At 38.2% G+C, this 9,920-nt stretch overlaps 3 protein-coding genes across 3 annotated transcripts; 1 reads left to right on the top strand and 2 right to left on the bottom strand.

The window, feature by feature from the left end:
- Positions 1 to 270: 270 nt before the first annotated feature.
- c21h18orf32 (chromosome 21 C18orf32 homolog) lies at positions 271 to 1,693 on the bottom strand. Its single transcript, XM_033647652.1, has 3 exons — positions 1,565 to 1,693; positions 915 to 1,130; positions 271 to 662 (listed from the first exon to the last, which is right to left on the bottom strand). Exons 2-3 carry the CDS (start codon positions 1,092 to 1,094, stop codon positions 597 to 599), a joined length of 246 nt encoding a protein of 81 aa, XP_033503543.1. The 5' UTR covers positions 1,095 to 1,130; positions 1,565 to 1,693; the 3' UTR covers positions 271 to 596.
- Positions 1,642 to 5,853, top strand: rad1 (RAD1 homolog (S. pombe)). Its single transcript, XM_033647651.2, has 7 exons — positions 1,642 to 1,772; positions 2,548 to 2,749; positions 2,872 to 2,980; positions 3,143 to 3,300; positions 3,565 to 3,665; positions 4,106 to 4,204; positions 4,786 to 5,853. The coding sequence occupies exons 2-7, from the start codon at positions 2,555 to 2,557 to the stop codon at positions 4,961 to 4,963; spliced, it is 840 nt and encodes a 279-aa protein (XP_033503542.1). The 5' UTR covers positions 1,642 to 1,772; positions 2,548 to 2,554; the 3' UTR covers positions 4,964 to 5,853.
- bxdc2 (brix domain containing 2) lies at positions 5,658 to 8,741 on the bottom strand. The gene is made up of 10 exons (XM_033647650.2): positions 8,561 to 8,741; positions 8,069 to 8,180; positions 7,899 to 7,942; positions 7,747 to 7,817; positions 7,608 to 7,657; positions 7,439 to 7,512; positions 7,033 to 7,083; positions 6,712 to 6,813; positions 6,422 to 6,550; positions 5,658 to 6,336 (listed from the first exon to the last, which is right to left on the bottom strand). Exons 1-10 carry the CDS (start codon positions 8,708 to 8,710, stop codon positions 6,094 to 6,096), a joined length of 1,026 nt encoding a protein of 341 aa, XP_033503541.1. The 5' UTR covers positions 8,711 to 8,741; the 3' UTR covers positions 5,658 to 6,093.
- Positions 8,742 to 9,920: the final 1,179 nt, after the last annotated feature.

Raw genomic sequence — 9,920 nt, 5'->3', positions numbered from 1 at the left:
TTATCTTTAAAATTTGCATAATTCTCACAATACATGTAAGAATGGTCATGGAAGTGCTAAAATCTTGCTTTCTTTTATGATTTTTCATCGAAAACCAATGATCAAATTGCTGTCAAACCATTTTGCATAGGTATGACATTGATGTCACATGTATATCATTTAAAATGTCACAAAATATAAACAGCAAGCCCTTAATTGCTTTACAATACCAGGTAAACAAGCTAGTTGAAGCAGAAGCACAGCTTACTAAAAGATCAATAAATGAGCATCTTTCTTTTTTGAAGATTTTCTTTTATTCAGTCATTATACTACAAGTTTGACTTAGAAAAGCTATTCCATTGAAAGTGAATATTCAACACAATAAATGCATTTATCGATTCATAATAGATGTGGAAAACATATCAACAATAACCAATTTCTTAGAGTTATTGTGATACAAATGGAAAAGAAAAATTAAAAGCAAGGTATGCACAACATGGATGGTTATTGAAAACCATGTAATTCAAAGAAGAATGATAAGTTAATTCATAGTTTCTCTAAGTTATATTAATGGAATATTTACACAGTTTTAGATGCATTATAAACATTTGGAGCTGTCAATCTGTCTTCTTATCTGCTGCTATAGTGGATCCATTGGCAGTAGCTTCACCATTGCTTTCAAGCTGAAACACAGAAGAAAGAGAAGTGCTGTTAGTGACACACAAAATCATGAGAGAAGCTCTAAAACTAACACCACTATCAGTCATCATTTGGTCAAGTGAAACCCAACTTAACCTGCAAAATTCAATTACATTAATTGATGTTACGAAATTGTTGGAAATACATTCAAAGCCTCTGGGTGAGCTGTGTTTAAGTGGTTCCTGTTTGGGTCAGTTGTGGAAACATGGGATTTTTCTACTTTTAAGTTAACTTACCTTACAAGTTCCATTACTCTTTTCGTTAACCTTTTGGTCAGTAGCACCCGTCTCCTGGACCGCCTTTTTGGTCCAGAATGTATTAATAATAGGTGAAATGAAGGGATAGATAAAAGGCTCCAGGAACCTCTTGTAGACCCACAACAGGACAGGAATCACAATACAGGGAATGCACACCATGACTGTGGCTCAGACAGGCCGCCCAAAATGAAGAACCTAAAGCAGGGAAAGAACACACATGATTAACAAGTTACTCAGTGACCACAGAGGTGTGAAACTTTGTGTTAAGAAGGTCGACATATATATCTATTTCACTGGACAAGTCATGTGACTGGATCTATCAATATATCTCTCTCCGTGGTGTTTAAATGTTATTTTGAAAACACCATAGAAGTAATTCAGAGGCTGCGTCTTTAGCTCTTCTTTGTAACATTAATTATTGACCTGTTGAGGTCCGTTTGGTGTGTTATTAACCTGTTCTGGTACAGATCGTGTCACAACGTCATCAGAGACACTGCTAGCTATAATGCTAACGTTAGCTTTCTGTCATTTCTCGGTATACGTAACAGATATGAAGAACAGGATATTAAACCTGCAGACTTAACAACATTTTTCTAGCCATGTAACTGTGACTGAGCAATATTTCTTACCTCTGTGGATCACAAAACACCGATATTGTCGCTTACTGCCGCTGTAGACAGGAAAACTCTCGTGTGTTTTGGTATCGGCGAAGTCTCCGGAATGCAACTGCACATGCGCAGAATCTACTTCCGTAGAAGAAGAGAGAAGCGGAAGTTGATGCAAACCTGGGCGCCCTTCTTCAAAACACAGCCATACGTGTTTCTGAAGTACAACTTTGTAAGTGTCTGACACATTCTCACAGATAACAGTAACATTTTTTTATAAGTTTATTCACCGGGCTTTCTAGATAGAACAATATATAACACTGGAATTCACGGCAGTTTGTTATTTAAGTTGTTTTATGTGTTACCTCACGTTAGCTACATGTGATGTGCCTTCATATAGCCAGGCTTAAAATTGGTCAGAAACAGACAGCAGGTTTTATGCGTCAACATAGGTACATCAACATTTTCGACTAAGTATCCAAGTTGTAAAAGATAAGGCAAGGCAGGTTTATTTATAAGCACAACAAGGCAATTCATATTGCTTTACGTAAATAATCAAAAGCATAGACATCGTGATAAAAGAAACACAATAAAGGGTTAGAGAATATAAAATCAAATTCACAACAAAACGAAGACAGGTATAAAATACAATTCTAAAAGTTACAGCGCAGTGTAAGAAATGAAAAAAAGGTTGCGGCAAAATAAAAGTCTTCAGTCGTGATTTAAAAGAACTTCATAGAGTTAACACAACATATATCTTATGTTAGAGTTGCAGCAGACCTGGAGTTTTCTGTCAGTTTGTTCTACATATGTGCAATGTGCACAGAAACTAAATGCTGCTCTCCATGTTTAGCCCAGACTCTGGGGACGCAAGATAAAGATGCATAGCTGTTATCGAAATATTCTATATTTAAGCTGCTGTTTATTGTTTTTGTGCAGTTTTAAACCCCCCCTGAACATTTGCCATCCAAATGTTTCATGTAAATTTCTGTGTATCTCCTATTCAGTGCCACAATGCCTCTGTTAACCCAGTCACAAGCTGAAGATGAACAATACGTTTTAATGGCCAGTTTGGATAATGCTCGCAATCTGTCCAACATATTGAAAGCAATCACATTCAAAGACCATGCCATCTTCAACGCCACACCCAACGGCCTGAAGGTCACTGTGGAGGACTCTAAATGTCTACAAGCCAATGCCTTCATCCAGGTGTGTTTTTTTCATTGAATCATTTCATTCAGTGGAAGTGATCCAGTTGAAAATAGTCTTGAGTTCCTCCTAATTATAATGGTGATACTCGATAGAAAAGATTTGTCCTCTTTGTATTCCAGGCTGAGATCTTCCAAGAGTTCACCATAAAGGAAGATTCAGTGGGTTTTCAGGTCAACCTCACAGTTCTGCTGGACTGCCTCAATATCTTTGGAGGAAGCACAGTGCCAGGTAAAGATAAGGAAAGCTGATTGGAGAGTGCGCAAAAGAAAACAACAGTTATTATTCAATTAAGGACCAATTTACTAACTGTGTTATTCTGTAGTCATAGTCAGATTATCTGTCGTGGTTGTGACTCAACATTTTCACTATCACCCTCCTGTGATGTTGCAGGAGTATCAACAGCCTTGCGGATGTGCTACAGGGGGTACGGTTATCCTCTGACCCTGTTCCTGGAAGAGGGTGGGGTAGTGACTGTGTGCAAGATCAACACCCAGGAACCAGAAGAGCCAGTTGACTTTGAGTTCTGCAGCACCAATGTCACAAACAAGGTTGGCTTTCACAATTTCATATACTGAAAGAGATATATTTTACTTCTACATAAATTTGGCAGATTAACTAATACAAATTCGTATGAACCCATCTATTTAGAGGCTGCAGTTGAAAGTAAAGATGCACCTTTTCTTTTGTCTTCTCTTTCAGTGACTTGTATATTTTATAAACCCATTAGGAATACATATGACAGAATCTGCAAGTTTTGTTTTAATGGCACTTGACTGATTACTATGTGTGTACATTGGTCCCTTGTTTTAAAGGTGATCCTGCAGTCAGAGAGTCTGAAGGAGGCCTTCTCTGAACTGGACATGACAAGTGAGGTGCTACAGATCACCATGTCCCCCAGCCAGCCATACTTCAGGTGTGTTGTCACAACTGAAATTGCTTTTTTTATTTTTTGTATCTTTTGTATTTAAAGCATCCCTACATGTTCTACACTATACTAGTTATGCAGGACATTTGGTTCTTGATTATAGTGCTTAAACTCCAAAGAAGCATGTTTAAAATACATTTAATCTTCTTTCAGCAATTAAACTTTCTTTAGCCTTCTTTCATTTGATTACACTGATTGTAGGTAACAGACATCACCTCCTGCACAGTCATTGCTTTTGTTAAATTTGTTGAACAGCAGTGTTTCAATACAAGGACCTTCTTTGGGGATTCTCTTGCAGCAAAATGTAATTTTTCAATGGAAATTTAATTGCCATTCTGTGTTAACAATAAATTGTTGAGTGTTACAAGTATTGCTTAGAGATGCTTCTTACTATCTCTCAGTTTCCGTGTTTTTTGGTTTGTTCTCAGGTTGTCTACGTTTGGGAACTCTGGGAATGCCCATTATGATTATCCCAAAGACTCCGACATGATGGAGCTGTTCAAATGCAACAAGACACAAACCAACAGGTTGGCACGGAGAAATAATTTTACTGTTACAACTCTGAGGTGGACAAGGGGCACTAGAGACAGTAACACAACCACTAGAAGAAAAGAGAGGCAGAAAGACAAAGTAGACGATGAATTGACAGAAAATGGGGGGTATTCATTTCCCATATTTCATTTAGTTGCTTGACGTTGCTCTGTGAGAGTGGTGATGGACTCTCTTCAAAAGCTGATAACTAATGATTAAGATCTAGTTCATATACATCTCCTTTCAGAGCTACTTTTGTAATAGACCTTTTTGATGTGAGACATTTTATTTGTCAGGACAGGAACAGCGCAGCTACAATTTTTATAACAGGTTTGTTCCAGTTAACTGTCTCATGTAACCACACCAGTGAAACCATTGATATTAATTACACCAATGCTTTTCTTGCTGTCATGTCTAAATATCTATAAAAATGGTGACCTCTGCCCCTTTACCTTCACATTCTTACATTTTAAAGTCCCACTCTAGTACCTCTCTTGTCTCTGTATGTTCCCATAATGACTTTTATTAAAGCTCTTAATTGTGTCTTAAATCTGTCCTTTCTGTTAACCCGTGACAGGTACAAGATGTCCCTGCTGAAGCCGTCCACCAAAGCCCTGGCTTTGTCCTGTAAAGTCTCTGTGAGGACAGACAGCAGGGGTTTCCTCTCTCTGCAGTACTTGGTCAGGAATGATGACGGGCACATCTGCTTTGTAGAATATTATTGTTGTCCTGATGAGGAGGTGGAAGAGGAGTGATCACAGTCAGTTAAATTCTTCTTCAAATAAGCACCTTGACTTTAGTGGTGGCCTGTTGCTTTGAGTGAGGAGGCAAAGTCTGCTTGACAAGGCAGTACTGACAGTGGGGTGCACACAGGAACTAAATGGTGGACTTCATGGATAATGGACAAGGTGGGAAAGTTCATCACCAAACTGGTTCATCATTTGCCAACAGTTGCATTTGAGCTGAGCATTGCCACTGGATTTGTGCAGAGATAATGTACCTGGTCGTTACGTCAGTCTGTGTAGTTAGAGCACTGTGATTAAGAGTACATAATTTCACAGACAGATATGGAAAACTATTGTATCAACAGTTACTGTATAATGTGTTGTTTGTTACTATGGAGACCCAGGTATTTTGAGTAAGAAATCCCTTGACATGCCTGCAGCTACGTGATTTGTAGTCTAATGCAAACAGTGGTTGAGCTCATCTTTCTGGACCTTTCTCTGCCTTTCTTCCTTTGACACATGCAGTTAGCTGGTTGAAGGCCCATAAAAATAAGACATGACACATTTGAATACATTTTCCTACAGTTGTCTAGTGTAGTATGTGTACAGAAAGTCTTCCCTACACACAGGTCTTAGATTTCTCTGAAGCTCTTCACTTCTGATACTGAATGTGTATAGTTACACCTTTGACAAACATTTGTTGGGAGTATAAATTAGATGGAGATTGTAAGTTTAAATTGTTTTATTTTCATGACATAGAAAACAACTGTAGTCAACTTAATAAACACGTTTTTTTTTACACTGACAGAATTTTTACTTTTATCAAAATGGATGGGCAAATATCGTTTGCAGTGTTGTAAAAGCTGAGGCCTTAATGACCAGCTACAATCTGCACAGTCCTTGTGAGTGAGGGAGGAAAATACATATTGTGTGAATCCACAGATTATGGCAACAGACACTGAAAACAACGTGCAGATTTAAGATTATCTCTAATTCTCTTAAATGTGATAATTGATTGACAATCTGCACATAGTCTTAACAAAAAAGCTCACAATAGTGGACTTAAGACCTGACTGCACTGTTGCATTACCACATTTTCTTGAGACAATATTAAATCATGGAAGCAGTGAGCTATTTACTCTGTAATTGAGTCCATCTGGTTACCTACGCGCCATCCTTTGTCTTTTGAAAGCTTTGTGTTTGTTTTTCTTCGCCACCTTTGGCGCTGGTGCTTCTGTCTGGATGTGAACAGGCTTCTCCTCAGCTGGTGTTACAAAGACGTCAGCCGTAACGTCTTTGGTCACGTCCTCCTTCGCTTCGGCCCTCTTCATTTTCTGCATCTCCTTCACCATCTGCTTCTCACGCACTTTGGCTGCTGCAGCCAGTCGGATCTCTCTCCGGTGCTGTGAAGAGAAAGGATCCACAATCAGAAAATGTATGATGTAGGATAGTAATTAATCAGACATATCACATGCACTGGATTTGTACCATGTTAGGGGACTTGAACCCGGGGTTTTCAAACAGCGTAGGCCCTCCAAAGCTCCCTTGGAAGATCTTGATGAGGTTGAGAACAAAGCGAGGGCCGATCTCCACTAGAGCTGCATCCTCCTCGATGATCTGAACATGACACAGAAATGATTGCAGAATTAACTTTGCAAATAAAGTCTCTGAAAACTGAACCCACAACAGAAGATACATTTTACTTCCCAAACAAATGAAATACTTGTAAAATGTTAACGTAAGCAGAGCGGACTTTGCCAAGAATAGTGCAACATTACCTGGTAATTTCTAAACCATATCCTGTTGTCTGCAATGGTGAATGTGAAGACGTGGTCCACAAAAGGCTGACTCTTGGGGTGGTAGCGTGGGGTGGAAAATGTCTGCAACAGTAAAACGTAATGAGTACTTCTTAAAATGAAAAAAATTAGCAACCAAATGTTAAATTGTTGAAGATTCCAGTTTAATAAGACTGAACAGCTCCCTCTCAGATTTCCACAATGTCATCCTCTGGCTGCAGCTGGACAGAAGATCTGCTTTACTCAATTATTACCAAAAGTGTAATCAGTATTAAAACATGCATCCTCATCTTGTATACACACCTGGGTGAAGAGCTCCTTCAGTAAAGCTAAGTGTGGTTCTGTGTCAAATTTCTGTAGGAGAAAACAAATAGACAAAATAGTTTAGCTCTTATTCAGACTCTGACAAGTTGCAACCTTCACTGATCTATCAGATGTCAACGTGCATAAATGCATATTTTAGGCAGTTTGTCAAAGCAGCTGGGAAATACAGGACCATTCCCCCAAGATGGACAGTGATGTGGAGCATAAAGGTTAGTATTTTTTATCTGACATGTTATAGATGACTTAATTTGAATCAAAATAACTTGTGTGCTAATCATTGAAATAATCTGGTGTCATGTTTGGACAGAATTAAAAGGTCCTTATGGCACACAGCTGCCCTTCACTGACATATACTCTAGATTAAATTACGGCCAGTGTTACTCACAGGATCGAACGAGAGCAGCGGCCTGGATCCTTTGAGGCAGTTTCCTGTCATCTTGAGCTCAGCCAGTGTGTGAACTGTGAAGAGACAATAATATAAACCAGTGTTTCCCCATGGCCAATGACAGATGTTGTCTTCTGCATTTGAGGATTGCAGGACAGAAGTAACTCACTGTTTTGAACCAGAAACTTTGCAGAAGGTCCATGAGGGCTGTTTGAAACCCTGTAAGGCAGGAACAATATTACATATTATTGCTTTAGAACAGTAATTATTAAGAACAGCTTAGTGTTTAGGAGCAAGTGAACACTCACCACATGTAGAGGTCCTGCTTCTTCTTGGCCTCAAAAAAGAGGCACTTGTTGCAGTTTTTGATTTCACACACCTGTAAACAATGATGATCTTTAGTTGTGCTGTCACATATTTGACCCTATGTAGAATGTGTCCAAATAAATAACAACCTCACCTCATTAATGACAAACAACTTGTCCTTCCTGTCCATTTTTGTATCTGACAGACAAAAGAAAAACCGTGCTATGACAGTATCATTGACAAAACCTATATCTCTGCTCAACACAAGCAGCAATGCAGTAACAACACATGTAGCTGGATGAAGGAAGGAAACATGGTACTAACCTGCTTTGGCATGAGGCATCATGGTCCTCAGGTCTTGCATCAAGTGTCTGGTTCTGAAGTTGATGCCTCTTGAGGAGAAAATGAGAACCCTTTCCTTGTTGGTCCACTTACCCTGTTTTAGAGAATGTATGTCATAACATTAACACAAGCTAAAACACGGAGTTTAAAACATTGCCCCATTCATCCAGTTGGCCTCTTAGTTTTTAAATAATCGCCGGGTAATACTGAGCAAACATGTATGCTTTGCCCTATGTTAGGAGTGTTGCTCTTAGACTGAGTATGCTATAGTGAACGACTTTCTCTTTATCCTACTAACGTTACTCATTAAATTACTCAGTTCAATGTGTTTGTTATAGTTACAGACTGTTCACCGTGTTAGTGTACAGATGACAATATATAACTTACAGAAAACATAACTCCCGTGTATTGGTGAACGTCAGTTAGCTAACTAGCTACCAACTTCTGTGGCTAATAACAAGCACGCGCACTTACCAAAGAAACCGGTGCTGGAATCGTGACTTCATTTTTCTTCTCTTGTTCGGCTTCTGCCGGTGCTTCACCTCCATCTGCGACAAATTTTACTTTTTTTGCCTTTTTATTAACAGGAGCCTGTCCTCCACGTTTTCTCTTGAACGCCGACATGTTTGTACGCCGACACGGGTCTCGCGAAAAATCCAACTCAAACATCACACGTGCGGGTGGAGCAGAGGGAGAGACCCCTGGTGGCGCGGAGGTGGTACTGCAGGTACTACACATGGCGTCATATACAGAAGCACAGAAAGCATAAACCAAAAACAGTAAACAATAATGTATAAACAACATAGGAAAAGTTTGGCATTTCAAAGTGTAGCCTCTTACAAAAAAAAAAAAATTCTGTAAGTGTTTATGATAGTTACCACACAAATTCAATGTTTATAGGCTACTGTAACCTTCTGGGAGATTTATGTACCAGTATTGTTTTGTTTTTAATTATTGTTAATCATGTTATTAATCATGTAAAGTCTGTCTATTATACTTTACTTTATTTATGTGAATATTATGCTTAAGGTTCTGGTTTTATTCCCCAAGAAATTTTGTGTCAGTGGTGTGGAAGGGAGGGTTTTTAATGGATATTTTTGTTCTGTTTATTCAAAATGAACCAAATGAACACAGTATTGAGAGAGAAAAAAAATCACCTACAACTCTATACTGACATAAATACTCTTATCATGTTACTGAAATCAATTTTCAGCACAGATTTTAGATTTTCTTTTCAGAAATGTCTAAGATTTGGAATGAACAAGTAATTCAGTAGATTATATTGTCCCCCCAAAACCCTCTGAAAATGATTTACTATAAAATAAATCACTTAATTCTTTAATTTCTTGAAATTATCCATATTGCATTTATTTAGATAACTGTTTTTTGTATGTTTACCACATTTTCAACTCAAAGAAACATGCTAGTGAGGACATGCTGTAGTCATCAATTCTGAATCTAATTTTACCCTTAAGTGGTCAGATTTAAACAAAAAAGAATTCTTGGAATTAGCTTATAAAATACCCACTCTGTGTATGTATAAAAGATAGTTTGAAACGTTCATGAAAAGGGGGTTTGTGTAAATGCAAGTAAGGTGCAACTGTCCCTGTCACCACCAGAGAGCATCATGGTATGATAACTGATCAATCTACAATCACAGATTCATTATAGAAATATGGAATAAAGAGAGATGTGGTATTCAATGTACCTTGTAAATTATTAATACTGTAGTATTTAATTGATGTTACAGTCCATGTTTGGGCTGGCTGGAAATGCATTTCATAAAATAATGGAGGGCAACATAATGAATCATAATTGTGAACATGAGTTTTAA

The sequence above is a fragment of the Epinephelus lanceolatus genome, chromosome 19 (genome assembly GCF_041903045.1).
Source record: "Epinephelus lanceolatus isolate andai-2023 chromosome 19, ASM4190304v1, whole genome shotgun sequence".
NCBI lineage: Eukaryota > Metazoa > Chordata > Actinopteri > Perciformes > Serranidae > Epinephelus > Epinephelus lanceolatus.
Note: the sequence above shows the minus strand (reverse complement) of the source record. Positions and strands in the feature narration are given on the sequence as shown.

Bases quoted from the DNA above. Each gene is read 5' to 3' on its own strand.
- rad1 (XM_033647651.2), top strand. From the start codon at position 2,555: ATGCCTCTGTTAACCCAGTCACAAGCTGAAGATGAACAATACGTTTTA. The intron at 2,981-3,142 runs GTAAAGATAAGG...GTGATGTTGCAG, and splicing joins TGGAGGAAGCACAGTGCCAG to GAGTATCAACAGCCTTGCGG. The intron at 3,301-3,564 runs GTTGGCTTTCAC...CTTGTTTTAAAG, and splicing joins GCACCAATGTCACAAACAAG to GTGATCCTGCAGTCAGAGAG.
- c21h18orf32 (XM_033647652.1), bottom strand. From the start codon at position 1,094: ATGGTGTGCATTCCCTGTATTGTGATTCCTGTCCTGTTGTGGGTCTAC. The intron at 663-914 runs GTAAGTTAACTT...TCTGTGTTTCAG, and splicing joins AGAGTAATGGAACTTGTAAG to CTTGAAAGCAATGGTGAAGC.
- bxdc2 (XM_033647650.2), bottom strand. From the start codon at position 8,710: ATGTCGGCGTTCAAGAGAAAACGTGGAGGACAGGCTCCTGTTAATAAA. The intron at 8,181-8,560 runs GTAAGTGCGCGT...TCTCTAAAACAG, and splicing joins TTCCAGCACCGGTTTCTTTG to GGTAAGTGGACCAACAAGGA. The intron at 7,513-7,607 runs GTGAGTTACTTC...GTCTCTTCACAG, and splicing joins AAAGTTTCTGGTTCAAAACA to TTCACACACTGGCTGAGCTC.